At 42.5% G+C, this 27,278-nt stretch overlaps 2 protein-coding genes across 4 annotated transcripts in view; one reads left to right on the top strand and one right to left on the bottom strand.

Annotated features, from left to right (window-relative positions):
• Positions 1–7,494, top strand: part of LOC139344546 (sphingosine kinase 1-like) — a 34,403-nt gene extending 26,909 nt beyond the window's left edge. The window contains exon 5 of the mRNA XM_070982829.1: positions 5,616–7,494. Coding sequence (XP_070838930.1) covers positions 5,616–6,504 — 889 coding nt within the window. The 3' untranslated portion in view covers positions 6,505–7,494. The remainder of the gene's footprint in view (positions 1–5,615) is intronic.
• A 3,359-nt stretch (positions 7,495–10,853) lies between these two features.
• Positions 10,854–27,278, bottom strand: part of ube2o (ubiquitin-conjugating enzyme E2O) — a 37,915-nt gene continuing 21,490 nt past the window's right edge. The window contains exons 9-23 of one of the 3 annotated variants that reach the window (XM_070979621.1): positions 27,056–27,113; positions 25,787–25,952; positions 24,377–24,532; positions 23,314–23,468; positions 22,796–22,908; positions 22,389–22,517; positions 21,857–21,946; positions 21,435–21,759; positions 19,896–20,260; positions 19,597–19,777; positions 18,955–19,091; positions 17,928–18,131; positions 17,395–17,452; positions 14,805–15,642; positions 10,854–14,422 (exon numbers count right to left, since the gene is read on the bottom strand). In XM_070979621.1, the coding sequence (XP_070835722.1) occupies positions 14,395–14,422; positions 14,805–15,642; positions 17,395–17,452; positions 17,928–18,131; positions 18,955–19,091; positions 19,597–19,777; positions 19,896–20,260; positions 21,435–21,759; positions 21,857–21,946; positions 22,389–22,517; positions 22,796–22,908; positions 23,314–23,468; positions 24,377–24,532; positions 25,787–25,952; positions 27,056–27,113 (3,003 nt within the window). In that variant the 3' untranslated portion in view covers positions 10,854–14,394. Of the gene's footprint in view, positions 15,643–17,394; positions 17,453–17,927; positions 18,132–18,954; positions 19,092–19,596; positions 19,778–19,895; positions 20,261–21,434; positions 21,760–21,856; positions 21,947–22,388; positions 22,518–22,795; positions 22,909–23,313; positions 23,469–24,376; positions 24,533–25,786; positions 25,953–27,055; positions 27,114–27,278 lie in introns of all 3 variants that reach the window. The other 2 variants (XM_070979627.1, XM_070979636.1) reach the window with 2 other exon arrangements.

Below are 27,278 nucleotides of genomic sequence, written 5' to 3'. Positions count from 1 at the left end.
GAACATTAATTTTCTGATATTTTGATATATTGATATATTTATCTAATCTAAGAATTATTGTTGTTATAGATGATACTAAAACGTCTTTGGGTTTTGGACTGTATTACGCCATTGTGACTAACCGACAGCTTAGAGCTCCCCAGAAACCAGCATAACCAGTTAGGTAACACACTGATTTGGGCCCCGTCATTCCGGGTGCATTGTCGTGAGTGTCTGTTGCATGCATACAGTGTGTACATACTGCAAATTTGTAAACACGTACTTCAAAAATATCAGTTTATCCCCATCAGAGAGAGAGAGCCATCTGTGTTTTAAGAAGGACTCAGAGAGTGGAAACTATTGCAGCTGTCAGTATAAGTAGTTCTGTTCATTTTTATACCTCCATGCCTGCGATCCTCATGGGCAGAGGCATCATGTTTTTGGGTTGTCTGTCCGTCCATACATACATATGTATGCCCATAGGCTCTCCCATGAAAACAGTGTCTCAGGAACACCTTGAGGCGTCGGTCAGGTGTGAAAACGCCTCAAAGCACTTAACAACACATGACACACGCACACACACACACACACACACACACACACACACACACACACACACACACACACACACACACACACACACGCACACACACACACACACACACACACACACACGTTACACGTACTAACCTGCTCATCAGGAGCAGTACAGCGCATTGTATCTGAAGTGCCCCACAACATTGAAGTGCTCACTCATTCACACACACCTTCACAACACACCATCATTAAACACCATAAATCAGGAACAGAACAAGAGATTGTGTTCACATTTCACATTCGGTCAGATACTGAATTGTTGAAACTAATCTTTGGTGTCTACCTTGAAATTGTGGTCATTGTATAGATTTTCTGTGCTGCTGGGTTGAAGATGTGTGTGAAGCTTCAGCCTATTTCTCACTGGACATTATTCACTGGAATCACACATGTCAATATAGTGATCATTTGCATTTCACCACAAAAGACACTTAATACCTTTTATTAAAATCCCTCAGAGTCCCCAGGACATATATGAGTCTGGACAGACTTGGATGTAAACTGCAACTTGTCTGGTTTGCAGAAGCTTACAACCGCAGTGCAGTTATTCTAGTTTCTCTTATGTGCAGAATGAGCAGTTGAAGCCTTGCAGACGGGGCATGCTGTGTGTAATGGCCATTATCCCCTTGAGTCATGTGTACTTCAGTGGAGCCTGTTGTACTGATGGTGCACAGTATCACAACTGTATATAAATATGATAAACACAGCTCCAGACACAACTATTAGGTGAAGATGTAATGATCAAAAAATACAGTTGTAGTATTTTGTTTGTTTGTAGTCTGGATATCACAGTATCCTTTGTATAACTGAGCCTCAGACACACATGGGGCTGCCCTCTGGTGCTTTTCTCTGTAAAATGCACTCACCACATTCGTTAATTATTAATGATTTGCTCATCTGAGAGATTGTTTGGAGGTCATTTGACCAGAACAAAGAACACTCATGAATCATCATTTTGCATCATCACTGACAGAACTGAAATCTGACCATGCCATGGATACTCCTTTTTCTTTCTATTCCATTGTCGCAATTTTTGAGGGCATTGTATGATGGATACATTTCACCCCGTGGTGTGTATTTGACATAATAGTTACTGGTTACTTTTCAGATCAGGGTTTACATAAAAAGGCTTAGAGTCTGTAGACGTGCTAGCAGCTCTGTGAGGCTGTACTAAGGCCAGCAGTGCTTTGAGCTCAACAATAACACCAACATGCTAACATGCTCACAGTGACAATGCTAACATGCTGACAGGTAACGGATGTGTTTACCATGTTCACCATCTGAGTTCAGTGTGTTAGCATGCTAACATTTGCGATTAGGTTATTTGCAGTCATGTGAGGTTAAATTCAGATGGAAGGCAGGAAGTGAAAACCGTGACGGACAAGATGGAGGAAAGTTCTTACTGGGCCAGTTTAGATGAAATTATGAGAGAAAAGTACAAACAGAAAATCAGAACATATTTTGCACTGAATGTTGAGGTTAAAGACCACTAAAGACCCAGTACGTTATTTACGATCATATGTGAAACTGTTAACATTGATTGTCGTTTGTCATGTTGCAAGTACTTTAAATCTATCACCACATATTTAAAACAATAGCTAATATTACACCATTTCCACCATTATCCGACTCGGCTCTTCCCAACCGCAGACAATTAACAAGCCAGTTTTTGTGGCATTTTTCAGTCAATTTCTTGAATTTTTGAGCCTTGTGACAGCAACTTTTGGTACTCCATAAAAGCTCCTCATATTTTTCTCGGATTGATTGATTTGAGCAACCGTAAACAACACAAAACATTGGCATTTTGAGCATGTTATTGTGCTTCCTATGCAGAAAATCACCTCCTGCCCTCCCTCTCCAGCCACAACAAAAGAGTGACATGACATCATCTGCAAACATGCATTCTGATGGGAATGTTGTTAGTTGACCTGATGATGACTCTGCATGAAATGTCAGGGATCCACAAAGTCAGTAGGATTCATCAATTATGTCCAGTCCATCCAGTAGTTGTTTGAATATTTGAGTCTTGAAAGAGATAGACAGATTGATCGAATGATAGACCGATTTAACATGGCTGAAGATGAAAACACAAACAATTGAAGTTTAAGAGAACATAAGTTTCTTCAGAGGAAGCAGGGTGGACAAAATGTTTAATGTGTTTACAGTATAATATTCCTAAATTTTACCTTTATTTCAGCTGTGACACCCCTGATAGCTCCATGATTTGAGGTGCAGAACATGTTGAGCAGATAGGCCACCTCCAGCCTGCTGTCGACAGGCAAGTGGAGGTCGTTTCATGAAGACATTGCTTCTTGGACCCTTTGCCATATAGACTTGGCTGTGCTCTGTTGTTTGTGCTTCAAATACTCTGCCCTTTCTAAATTGAAAAATCTCATGAGGGCTCTGAGGCACTTTTTAAGCCTCTCCTACTGTTTGTAGGTCACATTAAGCTTATCTTGCCCTTTCACTATTAGATTTTCTAATCTGTCAGTTTGTATCTCAGTGTACATGTTGTTTTCTTAGTGTCTAGCAACCTTTATTCAAGCCTTTGTGCTGCTTTTTTTTGTTCTCAGTGGGATACTTGACTGAATAAAAGGAAAATTAGCCACAACAAAATGATATTAAACAAAGCACCTCACACTGATGGTTCTGTCTTCAGCAAAGAGCCGCATTCATTCATCACTTCGACTGCATCTGCCATCATCAGCCTCTCATCAAACAATGGTCTTCCAGCCAGAGCGGCAGCAACAATGAGAGGAAGGGACCAGACTCTGTATTGTTTACTCTCCTCTCACACTCCCGGGGCATCCAGAAATTATCTCTCTCTCTCTGGTTGCTGCAGGCTGTCCTGCAGTGGCCCTGGCCAGAGTGATATGGTATTATTCCCAGCTGAATGTAGGGTTCACTGAGGCTATGTGGATCAAACGAGTGACGGCTAGAATGTATCTGGTATTATGCAATGCAGTGAACAGGTTCGCTGAGTGAGGATTTAATGCATTTCTGTACACAAACATAATGAGCACGAGTTGCGACATTATCTGCGAGGCCGAACGCTGATGGTGTCTGAAGTGACAGGTGTGACACTTTGATGTGAGTCAGAGTCTCCCTCCCCTGGTGGTTTACAGATACTGCAGAAACAGCTTGAAATGCATGGATGGGATCCAAATATATAAGGACCTCATGTAAACTGCTGTGTTATTAGGTACACATAGCTATGTGTACCTAATAAAGAAATGCAGTCTACCACAAAAGTCCTGCGATGAGTGCTGCCTTCATGATGGATATAATGTTCAGCTTTGGTTGGAAGTGTTTTAGGGAGGTGCTGATTAGTTGAATCAGCACCTCAATATGATCAGTTTGGAGGATGTAGTTTGTGTTGCTTAGCATTGACGGGCTGACTTTCCCTCTATGACCATGAGGTTGACAACCTTTGTTGTTGTTTGTTCTTGTTTTTAGATGTCTTGATCTGAAAAGTAACCATTAACTACAGCTGTCAGATAAACATTGATGTAATGAGTACACTATTTCCTTTTCTCTCCTCGCCTTCTGAAATGTAGTGGAACAGAATTGTAAAGTAGCATAAAATTGAAATGCTCACGTAAAGTCAACATACTGTACCTCAATATTGTACTTAAGTACAGTCTTTGAGTAAATGAAGGCAAGTTGGAAACCACATCGTTGCTTAACCTTGTAACAGACAATGATTAGAAAGAAACAGAGCTGTGGAAATGTAGATGAGACTGTTTGGACAAGCAGACTGGTGATGAATAAATTCAGGATGATGAATATGGAGATATCTGCAGGGCCACTGCCAGTGAACTCCACTGAGACATCCAGTCGTCACTTTAATTGGCCGTGGGTGGTAACAGCAGGCGAATCTGTGTATGTGTGTGTTTGCGTGTGTATGTGCATGTGCGTGTGTGTGTGCATGTGTGTTATCATGACCTTCAACCCCTAACTCCATTCTCCCAGATGGGGTTGTCTTTGTTGTCTGACCGGCCTGTCATGTCTGAAGACCCATAAGCTGATTTGGTCCCACCTCCAAGCCCCAGAGCCTCCTGCTTTACTGAACCTCCTCCCCCTGACTTTCCCTACTCCTCCACCCGCACCCCACTCCCTCCATTGCTCCATGGACCTCCAGCCTCCCCATCAACCTTCTTTCTCTCCTCTGTGTTTTTGTGATCTCACAATAAGGTCACAGTTACCCCAGTATTGTGTAACACTCCTCTTATAGCTCACTCCCCAAAACACACAGGAGCCTCGACCCACTTCCTAACCCAAAAATATTAAGTGCACCTTTTTATTTTGGCATCTGCATCTTATTTCTGAAGCTGAATTCTCAACTGTGTCTCCTTCTAGAGGACTGATGTTGGGCTTAAATGATGCTACACGCTCTTTGTTTTGGGCTGTTTTTTGACTGGTCAAAGTAGGTTATTTAAAGATGTGACCTCTGGCTCAGAGACATTATGATGGACATTTTTCACTATTTTCTGACATGAAAGATTACTCGATACCGAAAATAAGACTGGTTGAAAGCCCTACATCGGTGTCCACTTCGGGATCTGGTGCATCTCTGCCCACTAAATGGACATAACCTTTGATCATTTAATTAGAGCTGCTGCTGCTGCTGCTGCTGCCTTAAACACATGCTCTCCTAAGTATGGAAGCTGTAAACACAACCTGTCACACATTCATGTTCATTCGGTTGGAAATATTGACTAAAAGCAGCCTGAACAGGAAGTATTTTTTGTGGTGGCTGTTGCTTCACATTCAGTAGCTACATTGAGCTGTTGCAGCAGCTGTTTTCTGTGATCGAGAGCTATTTAACCTTGACCATCCAAAAGAATTGCATTCTGAAGCATGACGAAGCACGTTTGGGACGATATTGAAGGCAATTCAGATGTCTTTCACATGTAATTTATATGAGCACATCTTTCGATCACAGACATCGCTTGAAGGCAGCAGAAGTCGATTGGTGTGGTTTTGACGAAGTCCAGCCTGTTGGAACTTTAATTCTCATCTGTCCTCCTTTGTTCCTCCAGAGCCTCACCGGTGTCCAGTGAGGAGCTCCTGGTCAGCTGTGGATTCTTGCTATGTAAGGGACTCGTGTCCCGTATGGACCTAGTCTCCATCCATCTCTCCTCCAGCCCTCGTCTCTTCTCCTTCCTCTCGCTGGCTTGGGGCTTCGTAGCGGACGTGGATATAGAGAGCGAGAAGTACCGTCACGTCGGCGCTGCCCGCTTCACTGTTGGCACGCTGGTGAGGCTGGCTTCTCTCCGCGTCTACAAGGGCAAGCTGGCTTACCTGCCTGCCACTGAGGACTACAATGCAGAGGAGGGTTTGAGAAATAACGTCACACGGTACTGCAACAATCAAGCCTCCTCCTTAGGTCCAGCCTCTGTGCCGTGCCAACCGTCCAGAGACTCTCCCTGCGAGAACACCTTCCACAACTCCTGCCACTCCAACAACTCCCTCAAAGTGAGGAGGATGGAGAGCACGCCTTCTCGAAGCGCCAACAAATCCACCAGTGGCCCTCCTGACTCCCTGCTGCTGCCTCTGGATCAGCCACTGCCCAGCGACTGGGTGGTGGTGCAGGAGGAAGACTTTGTCCTCATGCTGGCCATGTACCAGTCCCACCTTGCAGAGGACCTAATGGCAGCACCGCGTGCCACCTCGGATGACGGTGTCATCCATCTTTTCTATGTTACAGCAGGAATATCACGCACTGCGCTGCTGAAGCTGTTCTTAGCTATGGAGAAGGGTGCACATCTGGCTAGTAACTGTCAACATCTGGTGCACACTAAGGTGCGGGCACTCAGGCTGGAGCCATATTCACCCAAAGGGATAATAACAGTAGATGGGGAAGTGGTGGAATATGGGCCACTGCAAGCAGAAGTACACAGAGGCCTGGCGAGATTAATCACTGGATGAACTGAACCGACACCCCCACCAGCTTTTATCTCTGCTGTTAAAAGCCCAATAAACACATTTTAGATCAGAAATGTAGTCCAGATACAGAAGCAAAGCAAATGATGTGAGACTCGTGCTCTTATCTGCAGTGTTAGCTTCTCAGCGGTACATGAAGAACCTGTGTTTCAGTCGAAAATGATGTGATGTAGGTTGTGATCATATTATAACAAACAAGTGCCGTGTACAGAGAGCCAGAGAGTTCAATATTAAATAAATAAGGAAGACATTTAAATGAATTATCATATTAGTAAGTGCAGACAAAATATATAGTGTAACCATGAAACAGTAAAATAACCTAATTTTTCAAACTAAGTAACAAACTTATTATTAGAAAATGTTATTTCATTTCACTTCTTTTCACAATAAGAGTGTTTAGGGCAGGTATTGTTTATTCCAAACTGTCTCTGTCAGGACAAACGGAGCAGAGTCAGTTATGTGATTGGCTCTTGGAAGACAAAATCTTTCTTACACACACTCCAGATGACCTGAAACTTCAGGATTATGGAAAAATAATTATTGTGAAATAGAGACAACCTTTTGAAAAGAAAATGGAATGAAGTAAAAATGAACTCTCCTATTGTGAAAAGAAACTGAAAGAAAACTCACAATAATGATCTGAGGTTTAGAAATGTATTGAAATATTTCTCAATGTCAGGATTTATTTGTTTAATATTGAACACTTTGGTTCTCCGCAGCTGTGACTGAGCATGACTTTACAGACAAAACACAAATGAGTGTCGACACACGTTTGGACTCCATGGAAAGGGAATCCATTACTATCTTTATCTCATCTGCTTTGTCGCTGCGTGGACAGGATTTCTTCTCTGTGCTGAAGCTGACACATCAGCCTGAATTACAGCACCTTACACAACAGCAAAGGGTCGGATTTATGCCTCCATGGCTCCTCCGTCGGTGACTGTGTGTGTGTGTGTGTGTATGTATGTGTGTGTGTGTGTGTTTGATGCAGTAAATGAGTGAGGTAGCCGGCGTGTCATCGCGATGCTGTCATTGCCCTCGCTGTAACAGAGATCATCAGGCTTTTAGACTGTTTATTGAACACAGAGAGCCTCGAACACTCAATTAAGGCCAAAAGTCTCTAACTTGAATACTTGAAGGGTCAGTAGGTGGAGCCGTCAATGGTGGTGCTCATCTGCTCCAACATGGCGCTCGGCTGAGTGATGTGAGGACAGCCTCGAATCCCAAGAAAGCACACAGCACGGAGCATCAGTAAATATGACTATGAATATTTCATTTGACGTTTATTTTCTCACATCAAAGCTATGCCATGTGCATGTCTGGTTTTATGTGGAGGGAAATTGACTCATGTGTTAAAGCTCAAGGATGCAGAGAGTACATTCTGGTGACAAACTGAATGTAAACATTACGTTTGTTTGTTTACTCCACAGGGCCCCTTTAAAACAATTCAACACAGTTAAAGGGTCAGTTCACCCAAATGACAAAAAGCCCTTTCTCACAAATCTCACTGGAGTGTAGACATTCAGAACATACAGTACACTTTTAATTTATTTATGCATTTTATTTTATTTTTGTCCCTCAGATATTTATTGGCATTTTTATTTCGTTGTTAAATAATAACATAAATACCTGTTTGGGAACCGTATTTCCCTCAGTGACACAGTCCTGATGCTGGATTTAGTTGTCATTCCTTTGTCAATGTTCAGTTTTGAATGATGTCAGTTTTCTCCCTCTCTCTTCTACATCAGGACTATTTGTTCTGTAGAAACAAGTTTCAGTTTGAAGTCTGTGAATCTGGATTTTGTAATTGTGCATGTTTTCTTTGCACCATAAAACAAAACATCTTCTGGTTTTCAAGGCAGAAATCTCAGATTGACATTAAATCCTGCTCAAATATAACCAAAACTATCAACATGCCTGGACACCATTAGATATAAGTGAAAGAGAAAATAATATCTTTTTGTAATTTTGGTGAACTGAATTTTAATCCACCCTCAATGCATCATGCATCATCACCAGGTCCATTTAACTGTTTGGTGCTGATTCATCCCATTCGTATGAATGACATAAATCAGCTACAGGCTCAGATATCAGTGGCTGAAGTAGACACAGATGAGGCTGGAGAGAAATACCTCGTAGAACGTGCTGAAAATCACAGACTGATAACAGCATGCGTGTGTGTGGCTCGTGCAGCTCTGATCCTGGACTGTTTTAGTGCCTCACGGCTGCATCCTCCACCCCAACACACCACTCTTCTCTCTCCTCTGCTTTCATCCATCCATCTGCTGCTTTAAGCACTGCAGTGCTCTGCAGAGCAGTCCCAGGCCTGAGTGTCTCTGGCCCCAGCTGCGTGTGCATGCACACACACACACACACACACACACACACACACACACACACACACACACACACACACACACACACACACACACACACATATATATATAGGCTGTCCGGATGGGAGATTTATTAATGATCATCACCTTAGTGTCCTTACAGTGAGCTTTAAGTCATGGAGAGGAAATGATGACTGAGGCTTGTGGCCCTCACAGGCAGGAAAGTCAGATTTTTAAATGTGTTTTTCATTGTGAATCAAGCAGATCTCTTCAGAGGTTTGTTTAATTAATTTTACCAAAAATCAGGTCTGAACATCAGAATATTTGAGTCAAATTGAAATGAACTGATGCCTTAAACAAAGGTTTTGGGGGCTTGAAGCTGGTTAAAATAACACATCGCTCTCTCTCTGTGTGTGTGTGTGTGTGTGTGTGTGTGTGTGTGTGTGTGTGTGTGTGTGTGTGTGTGTGTGTGTGTGTGTGTGTGTGTGTGTGTGTGTGTGACCGACCTTCACACACACACACACACACACACACACACACACACACACACACACACACACACACACACACACAAACTGCACAATTAGGAGGGAGGAGGGGGCTGACAGTGACATGCACTCAGCATAATCAAACCATTTCACGGTGGTAATGTTGCAGAAGAAACATCTGACTGCGGCTTGTCATTTTAAACGTGTAACAAGTCAGGCTGGATTTTGAAGCCTCGGTTTGCCTGGAGGGCCACAAGACTTTCACCTTTTACGTTTTTAATCCCCGTGTCTACATTCAACACTGTAAAGAATGAAGTTGTCAAAGACCAAAATGTATTTCCTCTAAAGAAAAAAAAAAATTGTTTAATATATTTATGTTTTTTGCACAGAGTAAGTTTGTTGCCAATGCCATTTTGAAGCCTTCATGGGACGTTGATGTCGATTTTTGGTCATTTAATTTCTCATTTAGTCAGTTTAACCTGTGTTTACTCATGAAGGACTCTGCAGCAGGAATGAGCTACAAGCACACAAGACAGAAACAGTACTTGAAGACATGCTCGCTCCACTATTGCTTTCGCTTTAGGGGAAAATGTGGTCTGGAGCACCAAAATCTGAGGCCAGGCACCCGAGTTAATGACTGTTAAAAGTGGACATATTGCACATCCAACCATGTCTCCCCACCGCTTTGGCTTTTGACCCCTTAAAATAAAGTTAGTATGTCTACATGTGACCCAAGTACAACCAAAGAGAGATTTTTCATGCAGGTTGTTTCATTTGAAAAAAAATTGGGGCCTTTGCATGTAAAATTAACCAGTAATTAAAGAGGAAAAGCAGACATTAAAAAAAAAAAAAAAAGTGCTACTGACCTTATACATTTTTTCTATGCAAAGTCAGACTTCTTGTGAGTGATAGTGGTCCTGCTAACTGTTTGACGTGCCTTGAGTGTGCTGCCCCCTGGTGGTCTGAAGACAGTGGTGCCCTCACTGATTTCTCATTTGCTTCTGGCTGAATTTGAAAATCAACTCATTTCTTGTCTCACCACCATTGTTTTTCAAAAAACCTCTGAAATGCCTGGAGGAAGTTAAGTCAGAAAAGTGTCTATGTAACTGTGGCACAGTGCTACTTTTTGAACCTGCATCCCAACATTTAAACTTGTAGGAGCTGTTAACACCAATGCCACGGTGCCACCTCTTCATCAATGCCCGGAGGGATCTTCAGCCCCCCCCCTTTTTCTTTTAATTCTGGAGAAGAAATTTGATTCTCTCCGAATCCCATGGCACTCTGCTGGTCTGTAATTGAAAATCCAAATGAGTTAAATCAGATGAATCAAGTTGGAGACGATGAAGGACCTAATGTACATTCATCTGTTGCCTGAAAGACAGATGAAAGACTCTTTGTCTAACTCTTTATTTGCTCTTTATGTCTCTACCTGCTGCTTCTCAACTGTTGTTGTGTTGTAATGTTTATGGTGAAGGGAAGTTTTTTTTTCTTTTTTCTTGCACACTGAAGATTGAATGATTGATTCTTTATTCACACAGAGAGATCTATTTTTCCATTAGACAAATGTCTGTAATTTTTCTATTATCAAATCAAACATTCTGCTGGATTGTTTTTGATGGAAAAAATAAATATGATTACAAACAATCTGTCTGGTGAAGTATTTCTTTGCCCTTTCCAACTTGAAACAGTTACTGGCCACAGCTCAGGTTACTCAAAAAATATTTGAATGTCAAACAATGTACAAATCATTATTATTATTTTCTTTGCTGATTAAATTCTTGATTAATCGACTCGTTTGGTCTATAAATGTCCTCAAATCGTCCACAATGAACTTCAGTGTGTGTGTTCATCATAACGATGGTGAACGTCACCCAGTGCAGCTGTGTGGCTCATCGACGTGATTTTAACAATGGAGTGCTGGGACTGAATAAACCGGGAATAAACTACATCAGGCTTTGGCTGCACAGGAACAACTTGTTCATCAATTCATTGCTTGTTTTGGCATTTTCATGCAATTGTTAATATTAAGGCTTATTATTGAACATGATTCTGAGGAAACGCTGCAGTCCATACAACAGTTAGCATGGACCCAAAGAAATAAAAGCCACAGCGTTACTACGGTACTGCTTGCAAAGTTTAATACATCACTATACAGTTGTCTTAATGCAACAAAAGTAAACCATTAAAAAATGAAAAATGAAATCGTAAGTACAATAACACACTCAGCATTTGTACATATATGCCCCAAGCATCCACGTGACTTGTTAGAACTCAAGTTTGTGTTAAATATATACTGTTTGCATTTATATATTTCAATATTGTCATGACATCTGTACAGAGGGAATCAGGCTACAAATCATAACTTTATTAGTTCTTTTTTTGTTTGTTTTTTTAATATATCAATAACAGGCCACTGTGGAAATGTAGACATCGTACAGTCAAGTCTTGTGTGTAGCCCATTCAAAAGGCTTAAAGCAACATGATACATGCTTTGGCTGTAAAACAAACTTCTCGCAGTAATAATAATAATAATAATAATAATGGTTTAAATCTGAATAATATACACACATACACAGAAAATTGTACATAGCATCGTGTGCTTGATATCCTGCCAGATTTTTGCTTTGAGATCTAGCAAGATAGCTTCACATTTTCTGTTTCTGCGACCGCGGACAAATGAGAAAGATGGAGCGATAATGCCGCCTCTCAACTCTTGGTAAGACTTTCCAAAACTCTACAACCAAGGCCCAAACGTTTTATGTCTTCAGACTGAGCTCTGACCATTTCAAGCACTCCAAGAATTGTGAAGGCGGCATTTTACAAACAGCAGCATGTGAAGGAGAAAAAGAGAGAGAGACAACACCTCCTCCTCTGTAGCATTGAAGGCAGCGAAATAACGATGGTGAAGTAAAATCTAGGACAAAATGGAAAGCCAGTTTTAAGAGTCATGGGGGAAAAAATGGAAGACAAAACAAAACAAACTTCCCTCATTCAGGACCTCTATTTCTTTTTCTTTGTTAGGTCTCTTTAAAATGCAGCAACTCTTGGCTCATGGTTTTTATCCTCTTCGTCACTCATAGTTTCACAATGGCACAGTGTGCTCTCTCATTCAAAAACACTCGTCAGCATCAAGGTTCTTTGTTCAAGTAAAACACCAGACAGCCAAGGCTCTCTCGTTTATTTCACAGGCTACAGCACAAGGGGTGTTTGTCTGACCTGTAGTATGATCATAATAATTATTACGATGCGATTCATAATATCTTGAAGGACAAAAAAAAAAGGAATATTATGTTAAAGGTGGGATGCAGTTATTGAAAAAGATGTAAACAAAGACTGCTCAGATCTCCCCAGGAAGCACGATTGGACCCAAAGGTGAGTTTCACTTTTTTTCAAGTTAATTACAGCACAATCTGTGGCAAAGAGTTTCATGATAAGCTCCATAAAACCTTCATTTCTTTACATCCAGACTGAATATATGCCAGGTAGACAAAGAAAAGAGGATCACAGACAACAGTCGTATCGTAGTTTTGTCTGGGTGCAGTAATTTGTGTAATTTCATCAGTCAGTGGGGACAGCAGTCACCTTTGTGGGATAAGACGCTCAAGTTGGGGGAAAACACAGAATAACAGAAATGAATAACTATCAAGCTAAATAATTATAATATCAACAAACCTTCAGCGTCACATTTTCTGTAGTTTGTATTCTGATATTATTAAACTCTGCACGTGCAATGTGGAGAAGAAAAGTGAGAGAGACTCATGATGAAGAACTGATAACGGGGAAAACTGATCAGAGATCTGCACTCTGAAGGAGGAAAACACTGGAAAAGGGTTTTAGTGGTTTTTAGTGCGTTTCTAGGCCTGTATAGGTTAATGTCTAAAGCGTGACACAAGCAGCTCTGTACACAATGGTCTGAGATCATTAAGAACAATTCAAGTAAGGCAACATGTTGACATGAGATAACGGAATGGATGCTGGATGTTTCTTTTTTTTTCTATTCTATTATTTAAATTGTGTCATTCGCAGTGATGTGGGCTCACCTCCGTCACGGAGAAGAGGAGCGCTGTGGGTAAAGCTCCACTCTGAAATGTACGCTTCAGCCTCTGCGAGTAAAACGACCTCAAATGCATCAAAACACCAAAGCACAAGTTTCATTTTGGTGATGGAAAAACGCTGCAAAACTCTATAGAAAGTGAATGGAAACTTTGTATGTAGAGACGGCAGCTGTGTTAAGCTTTGACTAGAGCACAAACACCTTCACACAGAGCCACCCAACAGTCGTCCCGTACCTGGCTGGCTTCTCCACGCACCAAACAGCGACAGCAGCCTGACCTCCAGAGGTGATTCGGATGTAAACTTTGTCACTCGATGTTTGCTGCGTGGTTCAGTGTGAGTGATTGGCGAAGAGAAATACCAGCGAGTGTCGTGGAGAAAGTGGCAAAGCTGTTGTGGTTGGCAGTTTTACTGACATTCAGTACGTTCTACTTGAATATTTGTGTGTTTGTGGAGAGAGAGAATTTGGCAGAAAGCATACAACCAGTGATTTCTATTTAAAAAGAATCCTCCTGGTCAGTGTATTTATAACGCGTCACCTCTCCCAGACCAGATTGTCCATTCGTTTGTTGTAGTGCAGGATGGTACAGCGACAGTATCAGTAGTGCTACAGAACAGCCAGGAGAGCTGGGCTTTGCAGTTTTTCCACTGGAACCCAGCCATCTTTGAACTCGTCCAAAGATGCAGCAACGATCACGAGTCTGCTTTCCATTTTTCAGGCTGATTGAGACGGCAGAGTGGTTATCCAGCAAATCCCCACCCGCAAGGTGGATGCTGCTGGAGGCTCGGTAGATGGAGAGGGTGGCAGAGAGTTCATGGCACTGATTTTTCATCTCTTTCAGTCCTTTTTGAAGTCCTGCTGAGGCCAAAAGAGAAACTCGCTGCCTCCAGTAAAACGCTGCATGTGTTTACCTGCGTCCATGAACAGATGCGGGTTCCTGCGTGACGGGGTAGCTCACATTGGTTTGTGTGACTACGCATGTGAGGTCCACCCCTGTTCATTCATCATACTCATCTGCAGAGACACTGAGGGAGAACAAAAACATTATGAAGTTGCGTTCAAACCAGAACCTGCTCACTCTCCTGATCAAAGGTGCTGTTCTCCAGCAGTCCTGGTTTGCTCGACTGGGATTAAGGGAGAGGAAAAAAACCCAACAGTCAGAACAATGTGGAGTTTGGGGCAGCAGGAGCAGTACACACTAAGAAATGGAGGTAAAGGACAAAAATGTGGGCAGTGCTGGGAGCACAGTGCAGCTCTGGACAGGACAAGATTGAAAATTGCAGTCCCCCAGACAACAAGAATGGATCCTCCTCTACAACTTGAGGCAGATGAAAAGGTAGAAGAGCAGGAGGAAAAGAGCAGGGAACAGTGCAGAGGTGTGTTGGGGAACGACGAGGAGGCACTTACTTGTCCTCTATGTGCTCAGTGATGCCAGCGGCGGCCAGCGCAGCGCGGTACTGCAGCAGCACACCTCGAACGCTCTTCACAAACCCCTTAGAGAGCGGGAAGAGTGGAAAGCCGATGTCCGGGTAGCCGCTGCCCTCTGGGAGGAAACTCCGGTAGCTCTTTCTTCGTTTCTTTGGTCGCACCACCGGCTGGCTTCCTGTGGAGCTCACCCCTCCTCCGCTGACCGTGGTTGAACCCGATTCTGACGTTCCGCCGCGGACTACAGAGCCAGGGACTGTGGGGCCACCCCTGTTTTCACCACCCAGAGAGGTGTTCCCCTGGGTGCTGTCGCAGTCTGAGGTCTGGGTCAGCTCCTGCTGAGAGGTTGCTGTGGTGGAGGGGCTGAGCCCTGAATCCTCCAGCTCCTCCTCCATAATACTGGTAACTCCTGCTCCCGTGACCCCCTCCTCCCCAGGCCTACTGGGGCTGCTATGGGCCACTGCCACGGGCCCCGATCCCAGGGGCAGCTGCTCGTCCAGGGGCTCCACAGATGAAGGTCGGTCTTTAGAGTGCTGAGCCCTGGAGGACATGTGTGCTGCCTGACCCCTCTCAGCAGCTTCGTTCAGCTCGAGCCACACATCCAGACGGTGGACGAGCCGCCAGCCGTTAGAGGCAAAATGCTCTTGGATCTCCTGTTTGAAGACCTCCACAGGATTCAGGAGGAGCTGCGTCATAGACTGGACCATCTTGATTAGGGCCATCTCATTGTAACAGCGGCTGTTCTCATATCCTTCCTGGAGGCCTCGGTCACTGTCGAAGCCCGCCTCGTTATAGTAAGGCTCATTGACGAGGATAAGGCCTGCAGAAAGATACATGTTTGTGCAAAATGGGGGTTTAACTTCTTTATAAAAGGCATTTCAAAGCAGAGTTGCTGAGAAAACATTCATTCATTCAAGTGTAAAATTCTTAACTTGCAGTGATCGAGTTCAAAATTAGCATCTTTCTCCGATTACAATCTACTGGATGTTAGAGCAGCATCAAAATAATCACCATGTAAATATTGATGTAATGTCAATGTAAACTACAAAGTACAATACATATGTGGCACCTGGACATTAATGTTTAAGAAGTCTTAAAGCTTCAGTGCAAGGCTCGTTATGTTCTACCTCCAAAGCCTTTGCAGTCATCAATCACCACGATGCTGATGAGAACCGCATATCCATCCCTCCTCATACACAACTCACATGCAATTTAGTCTGTTTTAGCCAGTATTTCAGTCAGTCTCCATCATTGTATATCATTTTAGTCCTAACTTATCTGTGTGTGGTACTATGCTCACACATTAGTCATATTAGCCATAGTGCTGCAGACACCTTTTCTGTGGTGTGTTCAAATTCATTTTGATAATAATGAGAGGGACAAATAAACACAGCATTTTATGTTAACAATTACGTGCCAAAATACATCAGGTAGTAAATTAGCGCCAACAACTCTGCGACAGTTATATGTCGGCATCCGCCAACATAAAGCAGACACTCGTGATACTGACAGACACGCGCGCACACACACGCACCATCTCAGACATTATAGTATTTTATGCATTGTCACAATGACATCAGTGCCGTTTTATCATCTCAGTCATGAAAGAAAAGCTCATCGAGAAGCATAATTAATGATGGTCCTTGTTCATAAAATGAACACCACATGCCAGCCATCGTACCCTGACCTCTTCTGTTTGCACAGCGTCTTCTGTGGTTGTAGCAGGTGTCAACTAATGTAATGCCATGTGCTGCAGCGGGTTTTATTAAAAGAGGCCATAGCAGGACATAAAACTACACATTCATAGTCATGATCTCAGTTAGGAGTTTGTTTTTGATGCTGTTCTAATGATTTTTTTGCCTAAAGAACTATAAATTGCCTTGTTTGAAATTTGCTATATAATTACATCCACTTCTATACAGATTTCATAGATATGCAGATTCTTATAAACAATCATGTTATTCAAACACAGACAACTCTGTAAAAGCAAAGCTAATGCTATGAGCTACCTCTATCTAAGATATCTGGGAAATCCAAAGGTAGGAAGTTGTTTTCCCCAACTTCCAAATGGATTTAAGATTATACAAAATCCATTCTGTGTGAGATTAATGAGACAAAGCGAGCAAATTCAAAACCAGTCAAATTGCCAAAGAGTGCCAGCAGGTTCAGAGTTGTTATTTCACAAGGTGGTAAAGGACATTTTAACCAAAATCTGGTGAGGAGATGACAAACATGCAGATGAATGAATACTGCGCAATTAAGGACACATTTTACAAGCATCAACTCTGAGCCTGTGGATACTGATTTGGTTCAACAAAATAAGTGAATAAAAATCTGGACTCAATCTGTCTGGCAGGCCAGACTGCAGTTGCTTTATGAAGTAGAGGTTTTATGGGAGTGGTGTATTGTCTGTGTGTGAGGCAGATACATTCAGTTGAATGACTGTGCGACACTGCACTTGAAGCCCTTCTGAGCAAATGAACACATGAATAAAACATTTTTGTGCTGCAGAGAAGAGAGGGGGTAGAGTGTGTGTGTGTGTGCGCACGCGTGTGTGCCTGAGCGCACTAACCTTGTATGGAGATGAGGACTTGGAGGAGACTGGATTTGCTGGTCCATCTCTCAGTGCCCTGTGCATCACATCAAAAGATAACAAATCAGCACTAATTGTGGAGAAAAGCACAGAGAAACCAGAGTTCTCAGGATTTACAGTTGAGACACCATATTTTACTCTGCCCTGTAGATGGCGTCATGTTTGCCACTGCAACAGCCTTTGGAAGTAAAGCTTCTGTAATCTAGTTCAATTTTCCTCTACCTCGAAAGTCCACTCAAAGCATCACTGCTGACATGCTAGAGCCAAAGTAACTACATCTCCAAATAGGGAGCAGAAACATGAATGTTCCATTTATGTGACTGGAGATGTTAGGCCACAATTCTTGTTTCAAAAGAGGTTTAAATCAGTTTCTGCAGGCTTGACACAAGTTGCTCTTTTGATTTGAGGTGAATGCCCTCGACTGTAACACAGAAGGCTGTTATTGTTTCTCTAAGATAAAGTCTATAGGACATCATACCTGTACACACATAAACCTGGAAAGCAGCACTCACCTTGCCAATCCAGGTGCCCAGCAGACTGACGCAGACCTTGCCATTGTCGTACAGGTTGGGATTGAGGCGACCGCTGCACTGCGACAGGTAACGAAACAGAGGCGGCACAGCTGGGTAGATGTTTGGCAGCTGGATGTCAAACAGGAACAGACCATCCTCGTAGGGCGTACGTGTCGGCCCTTTGATCAGAGCTGAGAACAGATCCTGCGTCGGAGAGAGCAAAGATATTTATGACATGTTTTATGATATGTGCACTCACTGTCAGCGAGTATGATCAGATTAAAAGAATAAAGAAGCACTTCATCATCAGGACTGCCAGCTTCTATCTTAAACCTTTATCTTGAGGATGTTACTTACGAGTATTCAAATATTAATACTCCTTTTTCCATGAAACCCTGCTGCTTTCTTAAACATAAAGGATCCAGCTACTTCTCTCTGGTACTCCTCTCTGTTGTCGTTGATGTTTTGAAGATCAAGAAAAAATTTCAGTAAGATTTTGAGCCTGTGAAACGATGCTCTGTGGTTGTACATCACCCTTATCTGAGACACCCTTTTAAACCAAAGGCAGGTCGTAAATCTGTGTGTATCTGCATTTCTGTGAAAGTCAAATTTGCACTTCACAAAAATCACTTCTGAAAATATCTTGACGCACATTTACAAACTAACGTTTTTAATGCAGTTGCCATACAGTCTTAAAAATGGTGATTTACAACCACAGGCTCTGAAACGTCTGGACATCGTCTCACCAGCTTGAAATCTTACTGACTCGTACTTGAGAAAGTAACATCAGCCTTCATAACAACAACTCTGCCGTGAATTCTGACACGACAAAAATGCATTTTATGTTGAATCCTGCCAGCAAGCCAGCGCACCGGTGGATAGAGGCTGTTAATACTGTCGGCATAGGTGAGTTTTTTGTAACCGTCAGAATACTAATCCAATGAATCAGGTGAGGATTTATTTCCAAGTAGTCACAACATTCAAATGTGCTAGTCTTTTACCATGACATTAATGATGGGAAACCCACCATGCGATCTTCAAATGTTTTGACCATGATGCCGTCCGGCAGCGAAGTTGCTAGCAGAGCCATTTCCTTCCTCACTGTACTGAAGAACTTCTTTGCCTCTGCTGGCTGAAACTCCATTTTCTTAAATGAGTGTGTGTCTAAAAAAGAGAGAGGACGGACAGATGGTGATTGAACATACAATATAGCTTGTGTGGGCAGGAAATTCATCAAGCTAAAGGATATGTGTGTGTGTGTGTGTGTGTGTGTGTGTGTGTGTGTGTGTGTGTGTGTGTGTGTGTGTGTGTGTGTGTGAGACAGAGTGTGATTACAGGATGTGAATGGGAGGCAGCTACTGTCATTCACTGTAATGGAGAAACGAGAGTAAAAAGAGTCTATGCAAGCATGATGAAGCCATAAGTCTGTTTCATATCAGCTCGTATGACACAATAGAGGTAATCTGGCTGGATTTCTGTCCTGTAAAGTTCAGATGACTTATCTTGTTTGGTTGATTGTTTTTTCATTCCCCTAATAAACGCTGATAGTAGAGACTGCCAGGTAGGTTTGAAAAAGGAGAAATAGATGGACAGAAGAAAGAAAGAGAAAGAAGGAAGAGAATGGAATAAGTAATAAAGGAATGATCCATTCTGTATCCTCATTCCTCACCTGGTGCCCACTCCAGCACAGAGAACACCTCTCCTTTGGCACTGGTGAAGGTGACGCCAGGCTTGCCACCGCTCTGTTGGCACAGCACTGGTGTGTCACTGAGAAACTCACTGGGCCACTCTTGTCCACCCACCGGAGTCTGCGGCTCCTGCTGGGGCTTCTCCTCTCCAGCTCGCTCTGCCTGAACAGTAACAGACCAGTAAGTAAGACACAATCAAGACAGAAAATGTCAAAATGTGGCTCTTACTGCTTATTCCTTTAAATTGCACTGGCAAATAAATAATTGCACTGACACCCACCTCAGTCGCTGTTCCTCCACTGCCCCCTGCCTCCACCACAGCCTCCATCTTTTCCTCTTCCACGATGGCCACGTTGTCCAGCGTCTTCCTCAGGTTCTCCTGCAGCTTCTTGATGTCATCCAGGAAGCGTTTCTCCTTGGTCGGTTTCTCGGGGGCTGAGGGGGTCACTGAAGCCGCAACGTGAGTTGTGGAAGTGGGTTCTGCGGAGGTCGGAGAGGTTGGAGAGCCGCCGGTCCAGAGCTGCTCCACAGTCATGTTCTTCAGGCTCTCGAGGATCTTCAAGGCCTCTTTCAACTCCCTGAAGCCCCGAGAGGCACCATCTTTGGTGGGCTTCTCCGCTCCATTGACTGCCCCTGGAGTGGTTCCTAAGCAGGCAGGATTATAAATGCAGGTATAATATATGTATAGGTATGAGTATATAGCACAGGTATAGTTAGAGTCATGTCAAATAAGACACAGGTGCAAAGTTTTTTGTGATGTGAAAGACTCAACTGATGCTTGGAACCCCTTGAGACTGTTTTGCAATTTAAAGTTATTCAGTGTTTTGTTTCAAATTCAGGATCAGGATTAAAACACATTTGGGGCTCTAGTGAGTATTTACAGCTGCAGGATCAACTCAAAATACATCACAGTGCTGATGCTCATCATACGGAAGGATGTCACTCAGTGCAACAGTGTGGCTCATTAATGGGCTTTAATTAGTTTTAAAAATACTTGAGCTCCAAGGCACAGAGGAATAAACTATATCAGGTGACTATACAGGCAATACTTGTTATTGGAGTCAATTTATTGTTGGTTTTGTTTTTTTGTGTGATTTGTTGACAATAAAAAACATACAAAATAACACAAGTGTTCTCCAGTAACACATGAAACCAGTGTAATATTGCAAATTATAGCAATTCAAGACAGAATAGAATGACTCAAACTAATTCAAAATGCAGCCGCTGAAGTGGTGAAAGGGCACACACAGCTGAACATATTACTTATTGACTTAAATCACTTCATTCATTCTCCCAGTGCAGTACTGAATCAACTTCAAAATTCTCCTTAGTCTTTACAGCACGTCATTGTTTGTCTCTGCAGTACATTTTCTGACCTGCTCACTGATCACAGTCCAGTTGTAACGCACGTCCTGTTCTCTGGAACACACTGACTGATGACCTTAGATCAGTGACAACTTTTTAGTTTCTAGGTTCATGATTAGTTGTGTATGTGCCCATGTCTGCAGGTGGGTGTTCTTTTCTTGTGTTTTTTCATCTGTTGGAGCTGTTGGGTTATCTTATTTTTCCTCAATAAAACATATTTGTGCTACATAAATAATGCATGCCTAAAGACACAGACTGCACTACAACATTTTGTAAGGCTTTAACATTCAACAGTTCTAAGTAGGACAAAAAAGCACTTTTTGTCCTATAGAGGACAAACTATCACATCAGTGGCGACACAACATTCAAGCAGAATGATTTATGTGTTGCACTGTGGAGTTGAGACTATTCAACTGAACCACAATAATACAAATCTGACAAAATAAGCTCTCACCTCCTCCAGAGGCAGGACTAGCCACAGCCACAGACGCCTCTCCCTCCTCTCCTGGGGCTCCTTTAGTGGGGCTGGTGACCCCAGCTTTGCTGCCCTCCTGAGGGGGGATGATGAACGTCGTAGAGCTAGTAGGGGTGGGGGTGGGGGTCGCTGTGTCAGTGACATCTGCGTTGTTGACGTGGCTGTCATCCTCCGTGGTGAGGCCGTTATCCGTCTCCCAGCTGTCGCTCTCGTCCTCCCACTCCTCAGTGGACAGGACGCTGCTCGTCTCCTCCACTGAGTCGTAGTCGGTCTCCTCAATCTCAGACTCGACATTGTAGAGGTGCTGTTTGTGTGTGTGTTTATTAGGAGACAATCAGTTACAGACATCTCACGTCTAATGTCAGAAACAGCATTCAATTTCATCAAGGAGAAACTCCTACCTGTGGCAGGACGATGGTCATGGAGTTATCCGCCCACACTACCTCCACTTTGCTGCTCACATCCACCCTGGACACCTGGCCAACTGATGTCTGAGGGAAGGAGGATGTGGAGAAACAACCCTCATCAACAACCAACAACACGTGATTTAATGTGAGACCAGGTCTAAAAGGATATTACATGCTGTAAAGATTGCAAATCCCCCTGAGGCAAATTCGTGATTCTGGGAAATCTAAATAAAACTGACATGACTTGACTGAAAAAACAAAGTGTCACTAGAAGACAGTAGAGTCTATCACTTCATAATATGAAACTCTCGGATGAAGGGAGCAACATACAGTACTGGTGCACTTGATTTTATTCAAGCTTTACCACAAAGGGTTCAAATATGTAATATTTGTAAAGTTTCTGAACTGTATTGCATCATACTGAGAGGTTTTTCTTACATTACGTCAGCTGGGGTAGATTAAAAACTGAAACAGGTTCAGTGAGTGTATATGACAGACAGGTGAAGAAAAGAGGTTTTCTTCCCACCTCATTTTCGCAGTCATTCTGTCCATTCTCTGAGTTCCAAATCCTGATGACGATGTCAGTGGTGCGGAAGTGGAAGTCCGGGTGATCTGCGATGTCGTACACACTGACATCCTCCTCCATGCCGATAACCTGGATTAAAGCAAGTAAGAACACCAGGCCCATTCATTTCTATTAGACAATTGAAGAGTGGTGTACAGCAGCCAGGTGTCACAACATAAGACCACCTGCTGACAGTGTAAAAAGGAGTATAGGAAAGTCCACCACAGCCCCCGCCTCCCCTCTATAACACCACCAATATATTTTTCATGCTAGCATCTCTCTGACACACACACACAACCAAACACACACATCAAGTATTTTCACTTTCTTTAAAGCACAAACACGGCCGTCTTGTATTCCTGACTGACCTCCACGTCGTCACTCGAGGAGTTGAGTTTGATCCACTTGACGACACATGTTCTGCCCTTGTGATCACCTGACTGGATCACACCATACACTCCTGGGTCCTGGAGAGCTTGAGCTGAGAGAGCACACAAACACACACAAAGCTCACAGTTTAGAGAGCAAAGTACACAAAATACAAACACCCAAACCTCTAAAAGCAAAGATTTATCATAAATAAAGATGCATTTGTCTGGAAGAAAATGGAAACTTGAATATATAACATCAGAGCCTTAAAATACATCTCTGTATTTTCAGTCCGTTTCACAGACACACACATAAACTTGGCATATATTCAGCTATTGACCCAGATACAGTAGGTACAGGGTGGCAGGGTGGCCTATATAAAAAAAAATATCGCAGTCCACAGGGACAGAAATCTGACACACTGTGCCTTCACTAGTCTGAAAAAGTGAAAAGGAACAAAGTGAAATAAAACAACAAAAGTCATCTTGAAACAAAAAAGGTGGTTAATTTTCCTTACGTCGTTTGTCTACTACGAAATCTCCGGGACAAAATTCATGGCTGTCAAGGTGCTGGATGGGGATAAGGTCGTTTGATCGGATCCCCTTCTCCACCCGCCCGTCCTTCCACATCACATCAGCCGTGGTCTTTGTGGACACAACTTCCACCGCCACCCTGCAAACACACAGATCAGAGTTACAAATAGCTGCAGCAGACGGGTTTGCTCAGTTTGATTTGGTATGAAGAACATTGTGTAGAAGGTTACGAGGCTCAAAGGTAAATGTTGACTTAAAAATCTGCTTCTATATAGAGGAGCATTTCTTTTGTGTGGTTTCCTACATTTCACTCATCACAAAAGGAAAACTACTGTACTGTCAGATGTTTCTGCTACCTCTTCCTATGTACTGTACCATTTATCTTCACTCTAAAGGTCAGTATCGTCTAAGGACTATTCAGAGCTAAAAACTGCTGATTGGCAACTAAACAGCAAATAACAGAAAAACTGCAGTGTTGTGGTATGTTTGGTGAAGTAAAAAAGCAAGGGAGAGTGTGTGAGATCTGTTTTGGAGGCCGAGGATGAGTGTGACAGTGTGAGCTTGAGCAAATGACACCAACAGTAGTCTGCACTCTAAGACTTTGTATGTGCCGCTGCTGTCGAGCTCTGGTGTCACTGTCAAGAGAGAGGATGGAGGGACACACAGACAACAGTGCTGTCAGTTTTTCCACAGTGAAAATGTGTAGGAAGCACCGTCAGACTCATAGATCTGTCAAATAATCAAAACACTTCAGTTATTCCCGACACTTAAAAGAAAAAGGTAATGAATCGATCACTGGTTACCACAATGGTCTTATGAGTCACTAGCTCTACAGAAAAGTTGACCAACAGCTGGACAGACGTACTGGCAGTAAATGAGGATGGGATGAAATATGAAAGACAAAGACAAAAGAATGAATGGAGGAAATCAAGTACAACACACACAAGCAACAACGATGACTAAATGCGATCGGAATGGCATTCAGAGAGGCGGAGAGAGACACAAAGAGTGGAGTTTTGGTGTATGACTCCCTCACTGTTAACCCACCGGTCTCCAGGCTTGAACTCGCGGGAAAACTTGGTTCTCTTCTTCTTATGCTTCCTCTTCAGGTTACGAATGGAGAGCGGGATGCTCTTCTTCCGATTGGTTCCCAGACCACCGCTCTGAGAGGAGGCTGTGGAGCTGGCCGATGACGTCAGAGAGCTGCAACCAGGATTATAGTCGCAGGTTAATTAAGACCATATCTCATTTAATTATACATATTGTACAATCATACAAACACAAGATAATTTTCCTATTCCAGATTGTTCAGTCAAAAGTCAGAAAAAAGTGAAAAAAGCCTTTTGAACTTCAAAAGTGGTGTCTTCAAATGACTTGTTCTGTCCAACCAACAGTCCAGAAGATAAAAGATATTCCATCTAAAATCATAGACAACAAAGAGAACTTCCACATAGGCATCTCTGATGGGCTGAAACCAGATAATTTTGCAGTTTTGGTGAAATAATTAGTGTTAAGTTTAAGTTTAAGATGGTTAAGCACTTTTTTTCTGTCATTAACTATTCAACTAAGTGTCCAATTGTTTAAGCTTTAATTTACAGTACACCAAATAAGAACTGGGCTTAATGCAGAACTATCTGAGGTTTATGCAGAGATCTTTCAAACAGTTGTCTGAATGAAGACATACAGGATGAACTGTAAACACAACATGCAAGATTTAATGAAATACAGCTATAAATACTGCATTAATGAGGTGTTTAAGGTTCACATTCTGTTGAGGTTGTGTTTAAGCGGTGATGATTCAGCTCTGTGGTCATTTCTGAGGGACCGTCTGTAACTTTTGGAAAAACCTGCATTGATGCTCTCAGCCAAGCGTTAGCTTTGGCTACCAGACTGAGAAAACTTATTTCCATCACCTGTAACTGAGGGATAATTCACCTGTTCAACTATACCTCATATTTCAGTAATAAAAAAGTGCAATCAAACCTAATCAAGGTGCGTGTTACCATCTGTCTCAAACCTCCCTCGGCATCACACTCCTCCACACTCATGAGATGGATTTCATAAAGAAACAAGTGGCTCAGCTTCATTAATAATACAACTCAAACTTAACCAAGCAAACTCAACAATGAGAGACTAATATTATTCAATTTAAACTGCAAGCAAATTCGACTGGGCAACACCAAGCAAAATAATTAGCCACAACTACTGCAGGCCTAGAGTAGAGACGACTCTTTCCTCCATGCTGTCATTTATTTTATTTTGCCACGTGTAAAGTAAAATCAATTGCATGAAAAGCACTGATGGTGAGGTGCAGAACAGATATGGTTGCAGATGTTGGCTCTGCCGCAATAAGTGATGTTATTTAACTGGCTTTCCTTTTATCAGATTATACTTTGCAGGAGCTCATGTTGTTGTGTCCATACCCTGTCTATGACAAATAGCCAAATGTGAACAGACCTGGTATCATCGGTGTCCTCTGCAGCCTCGTCGTCAGCGTCCTGCTCCCCGTGTTCAGCCGAGGTGTCATTGGTGCTCTGGGGGTCCAGAGGGTTCTGGATGGGAACCACAGGGCCGTTGTTGTTGGGATGAGATGAATCTGTCTGCTCTGGTTTGAGCTCGCCTGCTGAGAGATCAAACAGGAGAGGACCTGTTAGGATTTCTACTTTAAGGCATAGATGGGTCGACAATCTTTTAAAACAGGAAATGAAGGGGTTTATATGTAAAACACAAAATCATCCTGAATTGAAAATTATGTATTTAGTATATGTATAATGTAATTAATATGTATATATTATATATATACATTTTTGATAAAGATCCCTGAATTTGGTTATTTAAGAGTTGTGACCGAGATATGTACAAAGTCAAACATTTCACAGTTGAAAAATCATATATTAGTACTGTCTGTGTGGGAATGCCTGTATAATGAACAAATTCATTATTAACAGTTTAAAAAAATCCTAGAACCTATTAATTCATCAATGTATTATTTCAGCTTTCCTTTATACAGATTGTTTTGTTTCTGATTATGTGATGCGAGCCATAGGAAAGAGTTTCAAAATATTATTGTTGTAGAAACATTGAACCCCAATCAAATATGCCTTTTAAAACATAACTACTTCATTTCCAATCAGGAGGGCAGGAGTGCAAAAACAATGGCATTCATTGACAAAGATGTTAATAAAACAGAGGAAGAAATGAACTGCAGGAAATGACCTCAACAGAACATAACCTACCAACAACTTAAACAAACTCAGGTACTGTTCTTTGTGTAACCCGATTTATCAATTATTGAATGATTTCTTACAAAAAATGAAATAAATCAAAAGCTGTTCATGTGGGGAAATGGGGTCAAATGAAACAAGAGAGGAGCAACTTGTTCACACTGTGATTATTTTCTTCCCATGTATCAGTCAGACTTGACTTAAAATGATCACTGGTGTTGTGGCGTCGATGTTTGATTTCCTGTTGGCACACGAGAAATCGATCTATTTTTAGGTGAGTGATATTCTTCAACATTAGAGCCTGGCTGAGTTCATGATGGAGGCAACTCCAACAGCATTTGAGAGCAGAAGTGTGTGTGTGTGTGTGTGTGTGTGTGTGTGTGTGTGTGTGTGTGTGTGTGTGTGTGTGCGTGTGTGTGTGTGTGTGTGTGTGTGTGTGAGTGTGTGTGTGTGTGTGTGTGTGTGCGTGCGCGTGTGGCTGTGTGTTCCTCTGTTTTTGCACCTTGTGTGTCAGCGTTCTCCGTCTTCTTCCCCGAATCCTTCTTGAACATCCTTTTCAACTGCAGCAGACACATACACACACGCGCACACAGTGAGAGTTTAAAGATGATCAAAAAATACCTCACAGCTTAGTACCAGCAGTGTCTGTAATACCAAGGGATACCCAACATTGCAGGACAACTTCCTTAAAAAATGACCATCGCTCATTAACTTCTAGCATAAAA

The sequence above is a fragment of the Chaetodon trifascialis genome, chromosome 2, assembly GCF_039877785.1.
Source record: "Chaetodon trifascialis isolate fChaTrf1 chromosome 2, fChaTrf1.hap1, whole genome shotgun sequence".
Classification (NCBI taxonomy): domain Eukaryota; kingdom Metazoa; phylum Chordata; class Actinopteri; order Chaetodontiformes; family Chaetodontidae; genus Chaetodon; species Chaetodon trifascialis.
Note: the sequence above shows the minus strand (reverse complement) of the source record. Positions and strands in the feature narration are given on the sequence as shown.